This window comes from Zalophus californianus, chromosome 1 (genome assembly GCF_009762305.2).
Source record: "Zalophus californianus isolate mZalCal1 chromosome 1, mZalCal1.pri.v2, whole genome shotgun sequence".
Taxonomy (NCBI): domain Eukaryota; kingdom Metazoa; phylum Chordata; class Mammalia; order Carnivora; family Otariidae; genus Zalophus; species Zalophus californianus.
Window position 1 is genome coordinate 200,346,184 of NC_045595.1, and position 16,163 is coordinate 200,362,346.

The 16,163-nt window shown below is 39.8% G+C and overlaps 1 protein-coding gene and 1 pseudogene across 4 annotated transcripts in view; one reads left to right on the top strand and one right to left on the bottom strand.

The window, feature by feature from the left end:
• The window catches only part of BACH1 (BTB domain and CNC homolog 1), a 45,575-nt gene that overhangs the window by 18,179 nt on the left and 11,233 nt on the right, over window positions 1–16,163 (top strand). For 3 of the 4 annotated variants that reach the window (XM_027582608.2, XM_027582607.2, XM_027582610.2), the window contains exons 2-4: window positions 7,734–8,027; window positions 9,520–10,866; window positions 12,536–12,742. In XM_027582608.2, coding sequence (XP_027438409.1) covers window positions 7,794–8,027; window positions 9,520–10,866; window positions 12,536–12,742 — 1,788 coding nt within the window. In that variant the 5' untranslated portion in view covers window positions 7,734–7,793. Of the gene's footprint in view, window positions 1–6,675; window positions 6,803–7,733; window positions 8,028–9,519; window positions 10,867–12,535; window positions 12,743–16,163 lie in introns of those variants that run through there. The other variant, XM_027582609.2, reaches the window with a different exon arrangement.
• Window positions 573–6,793, bottom strand: LOC113916396 (annotated as a pseudogene).

Here is a 16,163-nt window from a genome sequence, read left to right on the forward strand (position 1 = left end):
TTTGATGTTAAGGTTCTTTCAAGATTGGGAATAGTAACAAGAAAAGCCCTTCTTTTTATTTAATTAAATTAATTAATTAATTAATTAATTTAGTTAATCACCATACATTACATCATTAGTTTTTGACGTAGCGTTCTGTGATTCATTGTTTGCATATAACACCCAGTGCTCCATGCAGAACATGCCCTCCTTAATACCCATCACCAGGCTAACCCATCCCCCCCACCCTCCTCCCCTCCAGAAACCTCAGTTTGTTTCTCAGAGTCCATAGTCTCTCATGGTTCATCTCCCCCTCCGGTTTCCTCCCCTTCATTCTTCCCTTCCTGCTATCATCTTCTTTTTTTTTTTTTTTTTTTTTAACATAATGTATTATTTGTTTCAGAAGTACAGGTCTGTGATTCAACAGTCTTGCACAATTCACAGCGCTCACCATAGCACATACCCTCCCCAGTGTCTGTCATCCAGCCACCCCATCCCTCCCACCCCCCACCACTCCAGCAACCCTCAGTTTGTTTCCTGAGATTAAGAATTCCTCATATCAGTGAGATCAGATGATACATGTCTTTCTCTGATTGACTTTTTCGCTCAGCATAATACACTCCAGTTCCATCCACGTTGTTGCAAATAAGCCCTTCTCTTTAAAAAGACACTTTTCCGTGAGCATCTCTACCTTATATTAAAAACAAACTTATTTATGCTTTTATATAAATATATATACAGGCTCTGAGAGGAGAGACAAAGGTGTATACACACAATATTGTTGGGTCTTTGCCATCTATTTGAACAGTAGAAGATAAGGTGCACTTAACTTCAGGAGAATACTCAAACTCTGGGTATCTTGGGTAAATTTGTAAGAGAAACTGGCTTAGGGGAGCTTGAAGCTTAGGAGGGAGCCAAGAAGGATGGTGTGCTAAGAGGAATTTTCCTGTCTTCTGAGCCATTGAAGACCCTGACCTGGAACTGAGTGAGGCAAAGTAATTGACAGGGTGATGGAGTTGGTGGTGGGCAGAAGCAATAAGGAGGAAAAGGTAGACATACCGACTGGCCGCTAGAAAGAAGGGGAAGGCAGTTCTAAGGAATTCTTTCAGGCTGCAGATGGAGAGTATTGCTTTTATATAAAGGCCAACTCAGTTGCCCATTGTGCCGTATTGGATGGCCAGCTTATGCCCATCTACACACACACACACGCGCGTGGACATGCGCGCACACACACACACCCCCTTGGCTAACAACTATTTTGGAAATCATTGTTTTCATTAATTGAATATTACGGTTAAATGAGAATTGACAGGAAGTAGTTTTTGTTTGAAGACTTACTGCAAATAAATACATTTAGGAATGTTCACATTCCTTTGTAAATTGATTATAATGATCATTGTCATCTCTTTTGTCCCAAGGCATCATTTTCATTTTGAACATCTATAGGTTATGTTCTTGAATGTAGGGACTGTCTTTTCTGTTTTCATGCACTAAATCTGTTGGGTAGCTCAGGTATACACTTGTAGAAAGGACATTTGTCATTGTTTGGTGAAGATAAAGGATGTTTGGATGATAGTTTTTTTTTCTTTTAAGTGATTCCTTGGTGTTAGATTATTTCGTGTGCCCTTCTATATTGATAATTAAAAGAAAAAAACAAACCAAAGTTCTGTGAGACTTGAGGGAAACAAAATTCTAGCTCTTGTATGTGTGGAACTTCATCCTCATAGTTACTTTCTGAATTTTTATTATGAAGCATTGTACTTGGCCCATGATCAGATATTCATCTCAGGCTCTTAAAAGTTCTCTTTTTTTAAAGTAAATTATCCTTTAAGTTAATGAAAATGTGATGAAGCCATAGCATCTTGTTTCTTTATTGTTTTGAAAGCAAAAACATCAAATGGTAACTATGAAAACTAAATTGTCTATGTTGAGTAGAGAGCAGAAGTTATTTCCAAATCGAAGTACAGGAAGCTTTAAAATGCTTGTTCATCCTTCATCAGCATTACTGAATGAATCAGCAAGTTACAAAGGTCAGCAAACCTTTATTTTGAATTACAACAATATATTTCCAAGAATATAGAAAAATTCAGGTGTAATGTAGGAATCTAAATTTGGTGTTGATAAATTAAGAGAATTTTAAATCTGGAAGGTTCCTTGAGTGGTGGTGTATTTTACCTTTTAGGTTTGAGAAATGTTAGGTCACTGACAGATGTTAGAAGGGTGTGTGCCAGTCTTTAGTCATTATGTTATTGGGTGAAAATGGATAAGTGACCACTTAGATGGTTTTCAGAATTAGGAAAATTGATTTTCACATTAACTTTCGGTAGTACTCCATGCTGATGAGGCGAAGGTCATGGTGTCTTTGTTCATGCAAGTCAGTTGTACTGGCTTTGTTTGTAGTTGCCAAGTCTTGTTCTTCTTTGGCCAGTTGTCTTGCAGATACGTTTTTGGCTCTCAAAGGTGGGCTCCCTTTTGCTGCTCCTGACTCTGGGAAAGCTATCCAAGGACTTTTCTCTGAGTGCTTGGCTTAGTGTCATTGTTCCTATATATACCAGAATAGCTGATTGCACTGTTTGGAAGAAAATGTAGATGATCTACATTTTGGATTTGTAGTAAATATGTGAAGTCATTCATTCAGAAGCAAGTTCCTGCATTGAGTCAGGTATGGTTATTGTTATGTGCTTGAGTTATGGTAGAAAACAAGTCAGATGAGATTTTGACATTTAAGCTGAGACCTAAAAGGTGAGGAGTTAGTCAGCTGAGTAGTAGAAATACAGTTAGCAGGCACAGTGTGTTCAAAGTCCCAAGGTCGAGAGGAGCTTGGTTCCCTGGGGCAGGAAGAAAGGATGGTGAGGCTAGAGAACAGCAAGAGAGGGAGACAAAAGCTTGAGATAAGGCTGGATTAATGCAGGTCTGGAGGATAGGCCAAAGATTTAGAATTGATCATAAGAAATTTGGAAGACTGGGTGCCTGGGTGGCTCAGTTGGTTAAGCGACTGCCTTCAGCTCAGGTCATGATCCTGGAGTCCCGGGATCGAGTTCCGCATTGGGCTCCCTGCTCAGCAGGGAGTCTGCTTCTCCCTTTGACCCTCCCCTCCTCATGTGCTCTCTCTCTCTCTCTCATTCTTGCTCTCTCAAATAAATAAAATCTTTAAAAAAAAAATTTGGAAGACAACGTTGGGTTTCGGCAAGGGAGAAATCACTTTGATGTGGGAAAATAAATTGGAGGGGATCTAGAGGGCCTTGAGGGGGATGAAGCTTTTGTTATTATCATTATTAAGAGCAGCTGATATTTCCTGTTTGTTTGCTAGAGGCCAGGCACTATTCTAACCCATTTACCCTCATTGTCCATGTATACCTCATGACAATCCAGTGAGGTGCTGTTGTTACCCTTATTTTACAGGTGAGGAAACCAAGACCTGGCAAGGTTAAGCAGCTTGCCCAAAGGTCATATAGCTAGGTAATGGCAGAGCTGGGATTTGAACCTAGAATAGTGTGTGATTCTAGACCCTGTGTGTTAGCCCACTGGGCTATGTTTTCCATGCGTGAGGTGATGGTCCATTAGTGGCTCTTGAAATTGAGTGGATCACAACTGGAATTTTTTTTTTTTAATAGAACAGAGTAGAAATTAGAATACTTCGCACTAGTAAGGATAGAATATTGATATGTGAAACCTAGTTTCACTTTTTATTTAATGTATTTGTACATGGGTATGCTTAGAAACCATTACAAAAGGCTGAGCAGCATTTGCCTAGACAAGAGCCAGTGACGTCTTAGACCAGAATTGTGGCAGGGCAGATGGAGAGAAGTGGGTCACAGTGTGTAGAGGCAGAGGTAGCAGGTCTCAATAAGAGATTGCATACAGGGGCTGACGGAGGTGTTGCGAGGAGTCCCAGCGTTCCGGTGGGGGGACCAAGATGAGTCATGGCATCCATATGCTCAGTCCACTTGAGTGAGACACTTCTCACGTCCTCTTGAGTGGCTGTTTGTTGTACTACCTGGGTCTCTGGCTTCTCTCAGCTGCAGCTGGGGCTTGAGTTTGGCATGTCACCCAAATCTGTATCTCACAGCAAATCTGTAAGCTGGCTGTGAACTTATGGTCTGTCACCCCAACTGCCTAAACTGGAGGGCTGAGCCAAAAATAAATTCTGGAATTCGAGGTGAGTAGTGAGGATATACACATGTGGACTGACGGCAGCTCTAAAGTGAAGGTATGGGAACTGTTTTTGCTGTAGTTTCTTTGAGAATCAGAGTACTTTTAGGTTGCAGTGTTGAAGAGTCCAGAGTCCTCTTTTTGAAGTTCAGGTCCAGTTCATTTGCTCCTGGCGCCCTGGGAGGCCCATTTCCCTATTTTCATGCACAACCTTTTAGTAGTACCTGGCTCCCCACAGTACTGCAGTGACTTTCTATACTGTGTGTTCAGCAGCTACCAACTGGAGACATACGGAGTAGTCCGGTGCTTGGTACAAATCCTCATTCTTCGTCTTACTGGTTTTTTGACCATGGCCAAGATACTTCTTACTCAGTTTCCTTATCTGTAAGGTTGGGATGATATAAGAGCATCCATGTCATGGGGCTATGGTGAAGAGTAGGTAAGATAAGCAGTATCAGCACCTCAGGCCAGTGCCTCGTACAGAATAATAGCTTAATGAATATTTGCTGTTAGTTGTTAGTGTTTTTTAGGATAGTTTCTCGAGAGTTAAGCATATTTATGAGCAAAGTCTAATGGGAAGAAGCTAGCATAGAGAGTTTGGACATACGTGAGAAGAGAGTGTTAAGAGAAGGTACTGGATTCCTGAGAAGCAAGGATGGTATGAGGTCAAGAGCAGACACTGAGGACTGTTTTCAATAGGAGAGGGAACCTCTGGAGGTGGTGGTGGGGGTAATATTTTCTGAGATTGGATTCTAGTTATGGTTGTCTACTGGGAGAGACACTAATTTTGAGAAAAGTGGCTACTTGGAAGGCTGTTGTGGAGAACAGGATATCAGGGCACACAAAAGAATTGATGAACAGTGCTGAGACCATGAATTTATAGTGACACCAGCCTATGTGTTTTTATAATTTTGCCTGGCTGTGCGGTGTTCGGCAGAGTGAAGAGATGTTAAAGTAAGATTGGTCTAGTTTTAAGGGTTTGCAAGGCAGATGCCAGAAAAGAATAAAGAGACTGAGGACTTGGGTGCAGGGACAGAGAAAGGTAAGCTGTTGAGTCTGGCTTGGCTGGGGAAGGTGTACATAGTCTTAGAGAGAAGTGGAGGGCAGAGTGGTGTGCGGTACCACATAGACAGGGTACATGAGCTCTTTGAATGATAGTTTCTTACTATTCCTAACATTAATTCCTTGTGTTGGTAACTGAAGTATTAAGACTAATTGCTAAAGGGAATTTACTACTCTTTCGAATGGTCACAACCCAAAAGTTAAGTTAGTTCTAGTACCTAATTTTGAAGTTGCCGTGATTTTATGTGGTGTGCTGAATCAGTGAATGATAGGTTGTGAGCCTTGACCTAGGGTAGAGTTTAGCCACATAATGAGACATTTTATTTTCTTTGACTCCTTCTGAGGAACTTAACATTTTAGCTATATTGAGCACTTCAAAGATAAACACGTAAGTAGGATAGAATTTATAAATGCATTTCATGTGTTTGTGACTAAAACAGCCTGTCTTTGAGGCAGAAGTCACCCGTGATCTGGGCCTAGCGTGCCTGAACTTTAGTAGTCCTCTTGTCTCCTTTCATTTTTGTTTGGAGTGTAACCAATCTGGAAACAATAACATTTATTTAGTCACTGAACTTTTGAGGACCTTCTTGTTTTAGGCAGTGAGTTAGTTCAGAAGAACAAAAGTGAATGACAGGGATGATACCTGTGAGGAGTTTCTCAGCCTGATCATCATACCATAGAGGGGTATGCACACGCTCCTTGGGGGTGCTCACCACTGGCCATTGCACTCTGAAAGAAAATACTAGAACTTCTCTTTTAATTTCCTAGTCTCTGTGTTTTATAATATGTAATATGTAAGAATAGTACATGATTGAAATATGTAGACATACATATATTGTGGCAATCCTTTTTGCTAGTCGTTTATATATGATCAAAAATGGCATTTATTACATGTCAATATTTAAAACAATATTTAAAATATGGTATATTTTAAAATATATACACTTTTTTTTTTCCCACTCGTTGTCAAATGATCCTTTATTGAAACATTTTCCTTTGTAGTTAACTAGCCAGGTATTCCAGCGCACCACTGTGGATGTCATCTATGATGTCATGAGGGTGGCGGCCATCTACATTGCAGCCCACAGATTGGGCAGTCCCCAGGATCTCTTTAATGGTTCCAGAGAGTTCTCTGGCTAAAGATCGGTGTCACATATGTCGGGCAATATTGACAATCTCATCAAAAGTGATATTTCCACTGTGCTTAATGTTTTTCTGCTTCTTTCTGTCTCTTGGTGGTTCCTTGAGGGCTTTGATAATCAGGGCAGAGGCAGAAGGTACCACTTCAATCTGGGCCTGTCTCTTCTGAATGGTCAGTTTCACTGTAATCCTTAGACCCTTCCAATCACCGGTTGCCTTGGTGATGTCATCACCAACCTTTTTTGGAGACAGACGCAGCGGGCCTATCTTCGGGGCCAGGGCAGACGTGGCACCGACTTCGCCACCGGTGCACCTCAAGTACACAACTTTGATCTCGTTGGGGTCGAACTTAGGCGGCATGGCGGAGGTGGCTGGTGTCGGATGAACCCGGATTCGGGACGACCGAAGAAAGTTGCACCTTTGTCTCCCCGAGCCGAAAGCCAAAAGCTCCCCAAGCCGAAAGCCAAAAGTATACACATTTCTGATAACTTATATTTGAACATTTCGAGAAAACTAAGAGTTTCTGTGTATGGTAAAGCATGTTCTTAATGATGAAATAGTTGTACTTGTTGCCTCTGTTTTGTGGTGTAAAGCAAGACTTGTTCTATAAAAAGACTCGTTAAGATCTGGCTTGACAGATTTGAGTCTTTTTCTCAAGTCATTTTCTTCCTTATGTTGGAAGACCTTTACCTTATGTAGAATGTGTCCCTTGCTACAAAGCACCAAAGCCGCCTACCAGCTGTCAGGTGTTGGGGAAGGGGGCATGGAGAATGGTGGAATGCCATCTGCCTGTTCTTTTGTCAGTCCCCGCCAAAGGGTGACCTTTGGGGAACTAGGCACACATGCCTTTTAAAGTCATGAGGCACCAGGGCTAGGATGCCACCCAGAAACTTCCCTGACCCAGTCTGTTCACTCCCCGGAGGTGTTTTCTCAGGGTGAAATGCCTTACTTTCAGAGAGCTATGAAATCCTTGGTTCAAAAAGTTCTTGACTCCCTCATCCTGAGATCCTTTTTCCTAAAATTAGGAAACCTAACTAAAAATGGGTGTGAAGAACCTATTTTATATTTTTTTTAAAGATTTTATTTATTTGACAGAGACACAGCGAGAGAGGGAACACAAGCAGGGGGAGTGGCAGAGGGAGAAGTAGGCCTCCTGCCGAGCAGGGAGCCCGAGGCGGGGCTCGATCCCAGGACCCTGGGACCCTGGCCTGAGCCACCCAGGCACCCCAAGAACCTATTTTAAATGAAATAAATGAATAAGTGTGTCTAGGTTCTCTAGAGACTTTTGTTTTCATTTTTGTTTTTGTGATGAGTATTTTAAGTTATATTTGACACTGTCATTTTAAAAAATACTTTTAACAAGACTTAATCCAAGTGAAATCTTGCATGTGTTTTTGCAGGTTTGATGACGACTAGAAGCATGCTTTCACTGAACTTCCCAACACCATTTGTTACGCAGAATGTCTCTGAGTGAGAACGCAGTTTTTGCCTATGAATCTTCTGTGCACAGCACCAATGTCTTGCTCAGCCTCAACGACCAGCGGAAGAAGGACGTGCTGTGTGACGTCACAGTCCTCGTGGAGGGCCAGCGCTTCCGCGCCCACCGGTCTGTGTTGGCGGCATGCAGCAGTTACCTCCACTCGAGAATTGTAGGCCAGGCCGATGCAGAGCTTAACATTACTCTACCAGAAGAGGTGGGAGAGAGGTCCATGGTTCTGGAAGTCACCCTGCTTTTAATTTAATTGAACCTAATTAAGTCTCTTTATGGTTTATGAAGTTAAAAATAAAACCGTGTCCTCCTTGTCATGAGGCTGAGGAGCAATTCCCAGGTTCTGCAGCAACTCATTTCTTTAACTTTTTTTCATGCAAATTATGACATTTTACATGTAGAATTGTTAGTTTGGGATGTTAGTTAACAATAGTTATTGAGCAGTTGAATAACTTGACCCACTGTTATAGTACCCCCCCTTTTTTTTTTAAGAGAGAGAGCATGTGCATAGGGGAGGAGCAAAGGGAGAGGGAGAAAGAGAATCTTAAGCAGACTCCATGCTCAGAGTGGAGCCCAAGGTGGGGATGGATCTCAGGATCCTGAGATCATGACCTGAGCTGAAATGAAGAGTCGGTCGCTTAACTGATTGAGCCACCCAGGCGGCCCTCTGTTACTTTCTGATAAATGACCAAAGCAGGGCACAGCCGGTGGATTGTAGACATTCGGAGAAGTCATGCTCAGAGTCATGGCTATAGTATGTTGCATTCTCTCCCTTTGGACCTTTTCCTGTGATGGGAAACTGAGTGGGTTTAGGGTTCTAGAAATCATCCATTTTTCTAAGACACCGGCTCTCCGTAAGTGTTCTATTGCCCCTTTCTTCTTTCTTGATATTGTTTCTATGCATTGGTAAACGATTTTGTGTCATAATTATAGAGCTTGGTTTTACACACGTCTTTCCCACCAGCCTGTTGTGGAGCTCAAGCACCTAAATGTTTCTGTCCTTGTTATGTCCTGCCTCCAAGAGACCTCTCAGGTCTCAGGGAAGTGCTGGTTACCCTTACTCTTAATAGAACAGCTTGCTTTTATTTAGTGAGTAACTAACTAGACGAGTGTTGAGCCTTGTGGCATTGGGACACAAAATAGTGGTTGTTGAGAGGAGTTTGGAGAAAGTATGTAGAACTTTTTTGTTTAGGGCAGGCCCGCGTGGGCTACTCTGTGATGGATACTAAGCCTACAGTTTACCTTATGTTGGTCACCCATGCTTCCATGAAAGTGTACAGTTTGGGGAATCAACAGATTGTCACTTCTGTGGCAGAGGTCAGTGAATAAGGCAATACCAAGAAAATGATAAAGGCCAACTATAGGTTAGCCATTGTTTTTAAAAAGTAACAACACCTATCTTAATGGCAGTGTTTAATGTCTTTACCTCATGTGAGTAAAACCGTAATTCATGTGTCTTTAAAAGTGGAATCTATAAAGTGGATGGTATGGCTCTAATGAATGGGGTGTGTTAAGCATGCTTTTCCAGACTCCCAATTAGCTTTACATTTTCTAGAAGAATATTTTTACTTACCAAGTTAAAAGACCTGTTTTTATAATCACAAATAAGTTATTCATCTCCCTATTCCCCTTCTACTTTTATTTATCTACTAGACCACTTTAAGTGATGCATTTGTTTTTATTTTGTATATTAACAGGTGACAGTTAAAGGATTTGAACCTTTAATTCAGTTTGCCTACACTGCCAAACTGATTTTAAATAAGGACAATGTGGATGAAGTGTGCAAGTGTGTGGAATTTTTAGGTGTACGTGACATTGAGGAATCCTGCTTTCAGTTTCTCAAATTTAAGTTTTTGGACTCCACTGCTGACCAGCAAGAATGCTTAAGAAAAAAATGCATCCCGTCACACTGTCAAAAAGCAGACCTTAAATTTTCACTTTTGGACCAGAGGGATTTAGAAATTGATGAAGTGGAGGAATTTTTGGAAAATAAAAATGTCCAGACTCCTCAGTGGAAACTGCACAGGTATCAAGCAAATGCAAAAGTATCATCACCTCTGCAAGACAGTGCCAGTCAAACCTGTGAATCCATGTGCTTAGAAAAGGATGCTGCTCTGGCTTTGCCATCTTTATGCCCCAAATATAGAAAATTCCAAAAAGCTTTTGGAACTGACAGAGTCCGTACTGTGGAATCCAGTGTCAAAGACGTTCATGCTGCTTCTGTTCAGCCAAATGAGACATCTGAAAATGAGTGTCTGGGAAGAATCCAGGACTGTGCAGATCTGCAGGTGATTTTAAAATGTGAAGAAAGTAAATTAACAACAGAACATGAAGAAAGCAGGAAGAAAGATCCTGCTTCTCATTGCCCATCAGAAAAATCAGAAGTGACTCCTTTCCCCCACAATTCTTCTGCAGACCCTCACGGGCTCTATTCTCTGTCTCTTTTACACACATATGACCAATATGGTGACTTGAATTTTGCTGGAATGCAAAACACGGCAGTGTTAACAGAAAAGCCTTTGTCAGGTACAGAGGTTCCAGAGGAGAAGACATTTGGTGAAAGTCAGGATTTACATTTGAAATCTGACTCTGGCCCCAGGGAAGACAGTAGCCTTGCCTCCAGCGATCGGAGTAGTGTGGAACGAGAAGTGGCAGAACACCTAGCAAAAGGCTTCTGGAGTGACATTTGCAGCACAGACTCTTCTTGCCAAATGCAGTTATCACCTGCTGTGGCCAAAGATGGTTCAGAACAGATCTACTCACAGAAACGGTCTGAGTGTCCCTGGTTAGGTATCAGGATTAGCGAGAGCCCAGAGCCGGGTCAGAGGACTTTTACAACGTTGAGTTCTGTCAACTGCCCTTTTATAAGTACTCTGAGTACCGAAGGCTGTTCAAGCAATTTGGAAATTGGAAACGATGAGTATGTTTCAGAACCCCAGCAGGAACCTTGCCCTTATGCTTGTGTGATTAGCTTGGGAGATGACTCTGAGACTGATACTGAAGGTGACAGTGAACCCTGTTCAGCCAGAGAACAAGAGTGTGAGGTGAGGGGAAAATGTGTGTGTTGCTAAGTCCTTGTTTTACCACTGTTAATGGGGATTCACTCTGTGTCAGCTCCCGTTGCACCACTAGGGACATAGGAGCAGGCTCAGGGAGGGAGGATGAAATCCACAGACAGTTGTAAAACTGTGTGAACAGTACCCAAAGAGTGTGACGAAGTTTGAAGGACTTCTGTGTTCATATATATCAAGCAAGTATATTTATGTTTGCCGTGGAGTGGATTCACACATTGGCTGTTTAACTGTTTAAATCAAATACCATGTCCCAAGAGGAAAAATAATAATGATTCTGTGATTGTTACATGGTAACTCCTGGAAAAATGCAACACATATTCCGATCTTATTCATTGCCACAGGATCTCTGGACTAGTCACTTGGCAGTGGTTTAGCAGTGACTAGGTGTAGGGATGTGCCTTCTAATGCAGAGTTTTCTTTGCCTTAGTTTTTCAGAGCCATTAATTTTTTTCTTATTTTCCCTTAGCCATTTCAGCCATTAATTTAACGTCTTAATAATTTGGTATGAGTTACATGTAGCTGGTATGGTATTAACCTTACCAAGCACGATCTGTGTATTTTGTGTACAAATGTTCATATTTGATAGCTGCTTTTTTTGTAAAACATTACCATAATTTTGGTAATAATAAAGGCTTGTTGGTTCTTTTAGCATTTTCTTTAGTTTTCTAGCTGTTGGAGGACATGTGTTTAAGGGAGGGACAGAGGTTCTTTTTTTTTTTTTTTTTTTTAACCCCCCTTGGCTTTGGGAGGAGGTTATTGGTGATTTTATTTAAGAAGTAATATGTATTCATGAGTTATAGCTGTAGATTTGTTTATGGCATTTATAAATCCAGTGTTTGGAACTATGAAAAGAATGTTAAAAAATAAGACATTTAAGAAATTGTAAAACATTTTGTATAACTAGTTTCTCTAGTTTGAAAGACAAATTAAGTAGGTTGCCAGAGAAACTTGATCAATGTTTTATAAGCATTTTTGATAATTAATATAGTTAAATTGTCACACAGTGACAATTTATTTAAAAAAATTATCTTCTCCTTTTTCTAAATTTAAGTATGTTGAAAATGACTTTAAAATATTCATAAGGCTTTTCTAACCATTTCTATATTGGAAAGTGAAATGTGTTGATTTTTAAGTTGAGTTATGTGAAACTATTCTCTTGACAGAAAACTTAATTTTCTGAAATGCTTTAGAAATTACTAGTGTATTACACCAGTGTTAAATCAGTGCTTCACAGTAAAATAAATCAAAGTACAAAATAGATTTTTTTTTTGTTTGGTTAAACACATTAGAAACACTTTAGAAAGAGGCTTAAAGATCTCTGTGGGGTATTAACATACCCTAGTAAAAGAACTTAAGTTCTCTTTTTTTATTTTAAATGCATGAATATTTGTGTTAATATTTTTGATTTGCTCTAAAAAATGTGCTCTCAATTTTCTTGTCTTCTGAACTCTCTAAAATAGTCTAGAAATATCAAATTATTCTTTATTATAAGGGGTTATATAGAAATCCAAAATAGAGGTCTATTTTTTAAGTCTAAATGAAGTTCTCTGGAAAATATAGGTGTGTATCTTCCTCTTCCTAGATTTAAGTGTAATTCCATAGTACGGCAACAATTACTAATGTTTATTTTACATTGTAGGTAAAACTGCCATTTAATGCCCAACGAATAATTTCACTCTCTCGAAATGATTTTCAATCCTTGTTGAAAATGCACAAGCTGACTCCAGAACAACTGGATTGTATCCACGATATTCGAAGAAGAAGTAAAAACAGAATTGCTGCACAGCGCTGTCGCAAGAGAAAACTTGACTGCATACAGAATCTTGAGTCAGAAATTGAGAAGCTTGTAAGTATACAAGTTTCTTACTTAGATTCCACCACATTCATTCATTCTTTCTTTTTTATAGCGGAAATCGCTATTTCAATTCCTGAGTCAGATATAATGCTCAGAATTTACCAATTACTGTTTTAAGAAAATATATGACATTTTTAGAAAGCTTAAGAAATAAGAAAATGAGAGTTTTCATAGACTATTTTACTTATGTGAGTATTCTACGTGTTTGGTGTGATACGCTATAATATGTAAATTAAGAACTATTTGTGGGTGCTATTTTTTATTTACTGTTTACCTAATTCTTTTTTTTTTTAAGATTTTTATTTATTTATTTTAGAGAGAGTGCATGAATGAGCACAAGATAGCACGAGGGGGGCCCACAGAGGGAAAGGGGGAAACAGGCTCCCCCCTGATCAGGGAGCCCGACAATGTGGGGCTTGATCCCAGGACCCCGGGATCACGACCTGAGCCAAAGGCAGATGCTTAACCAATTGAGCCACCCAGGCGCCCCACTGTCTACCTAATTCTTAGTGGTTGAGTAAAGATTAAAGAAATGGTGAAACACTTTAATCTCTTTGTGCGTTGTTTGGTGTCTATAAAAGCTAATGTTTTAGTCGTTCGTTTAAATGAACTGTAGATTTGAATAACTTGTTTTGGTTGATACCAGAACAAATAAAACAACTTGGATCTTTCATCTCAGGGAAAAAACTCATGATGCTGGTATAAATAGAAAATTTAAGGTCTAATGAGACTCTAAGTGAGAAGAATGCTTACTTTATTGAATCTTGTTATTTATTCCAGCATCAAAACAAATTAATTGAAAAATGGATACTTTGCACCCAAGTTTCTCTGTTCCCTAGTGGTTGGTGGAAGGAAGCATTGTCTGAAACAAGGCAGCTGTGGTTAGAGACAGCAGGGAACCAGGACCTAGAAATAGTAAAAACATTCTTTGAATATTTGGTTTTGAGTCTTTGTTAATTATTGGTGAAAGTTTAAAATTATGATTGTAGCAAGTCTTCAAGCACAAACATTCTAGGTATGAATAGCAAGCGTACAGCAACATTTCAGTAAAAAGAAACAGCCTGTCCAGGAGATGCATCCTTATTTTATGCTGTACCTGGTTGTTATGATAATGTTGTGATTTCCTCTGTTGAATCCATCTTTGCCCTCATCACAGAAAAACAAAAGCAAAAATAAAAAAACAGTCTGTGCCTTTATATGCCTTCAGAAAAGTGGAAAAATAAAAACTTGCTCATATATTGTGGTCGGTACCCTCTTTACCTGTTATATTAATTTGGACAGTGGATGGAAGAAACAAACCATTTGAAGCATGAATGAATGACTTAATGCATTTGTTGTAAGGGTACAGGTGTGTCTCATAGAAGCCAAAGAATGGAGCAGGCCTCGTCAGTAGCATAGAACAAGGAAGTGGAAAACTGCCAGGAACCCAGAGAATCTTCTCTGTCAGCCCGTCTCTCTGCACCTGCTCCTGTGGAACTCCACATGGTGGCTCTGTGTGCCACCAAGTGCGCATGGGAAGAGTGGCTGTAGTATGGCTCCTAAATAGTTTCGCTCTCCTCCAGGGTCTAGTGCAGACGGAGACGACAGTTTTAGTTCTAAATTCCCAAGGAGGTGAGCATCTAATTGGCTTATTTTGGCTCAGGTGCCTCTTCTGTGACGAGAGAGCAGGGACAAACAGCAATGTGGCTGCCGAGAGCCCACCTCTGGGCAGACAGAGCCGGTAGCCTGCCAGGGATCTGCTCACCCGGATGTGCACCAGTCCGAGCTCAGCCCAGTCCCCGTCCTCTCCCCAGGATCACCTGAGAAGACATGCTAACTTTTTTTTTTTTTTTTTTAAAGCAGAGTGACTTGCCTTGTGTTTTAGCTTCCTTGAACCCTGCCTAGTCCTTCATACTGCTCGCAGTTCTAGTGATGTATACAGGTTCACTCCAGTTGCAAAGGGTAAGGGGCACTTGTAAAGTTCAGTCTTGCCACAGATGTCTCTCTTAGGTGAAAATAAGCAGAGAATCTGCTACTTATTAGCTTATAGGAATAAGAAAGCTGGCCCTTTTCCTAGAAGTAAAAGAATTTGAGCCTTAAGGTATTTTATTAAGAAGTTTACTTGAAATTTAGACCCTGGTTATTGGGTGATGTTATGGGTCTTGTTGTCTTTTGTAAAGAGAGAAGGACCAACAGTAGTTAAGCTACACTTCTGTCACAGGTTTCATTCAGTAGTGTGGGGAATTGAGACTATGGAGGACTGTGACAGGTTTGTTTTTGTTTTTTTTTTTAATTAAGAGGACGCTCTGGAAACATGGCCAGTAGACAAGCAGTATTTCCCAGTATTTATACTCTGGGTGGTATTTTAGCAAACCTATTTAAGGGAAATTACTTGTTTCATAACCAAACAGCCCATGTTAATATAGCCAGTAACTGATTAGGTTAACATATAAATAAATGCACAGTAAATATTGCCCTGGTCTGATAATATTCAGGTGAAGGGTCCCATATTTTGGTAAGTTTTAGTCTTTGGCTATTGGCTATAAACTTTTTGCAGTTTGTCCTAAGAGTAATAGCATAATAGACTGGATGGATCAACACATGAAAAAAAGTGTTTTGATTACAGTAAGAGTAGTGATTCTAAAATGTCCTCAAGGTGGGTTCATAGAATAATGATCACATATAAAAAACACTTTAATAGTCTTAATGTGCTGGGAAAGCCAAAGGGTGATATTAGTTTGAATTCAATAAATCAGTGAGTTGTATTTCTCAAAAAGAAGTCCTGTCAGAATCTAACTAGAACCTTTGAAGAAAAAGAAAGCTGTGTATGTATTTGGTAATAATTTATTTGGTAAATTGGTAGTAATTACTTCTAACATTTATTTAAAGTTTGATAGTATATTAGAGGTTAGGTATTGATTTGGCATTGCATTTACTATAAGGATTTTGAATATGTATAATCTACAAACCAATAACCTGGCTTTTTTTTTTTTTTAACCAATAAACAAAGTTCAGGAATCATTCAACTTCTGTTATGTGTTTGGCTTACAAAGCTCTTATCTTTATAGGATTCTTTACAAGGTCCATGTTTCTTTTTTCCTGGAACATTAATTCAGAAGTTAGGAAATAGTATGCTTCTATACCATTTTGACCTCAAGGAAAGGTAACCCTGAAATGAAAGGAACTTTGCCTTTAAAGAAAAAGTTACCAAAATGTATTTCTCTTAGATGGCATCAAATATTGATTGATAGCAACTTACAGGTGATCAGAAATCAGAGTCTTGACAAAAGCACTTGAATTCAGCGTTGAGGTGTTCAGACATCACTTCGTTTCATTGCCCTTGTCTATTGTGATGGTATAGGAGTACAGAGACCTCATCTGTCCTTAGTGTTTTGCATCTTGTGGGGAGGATTGCATTATTTTATTAAAAACA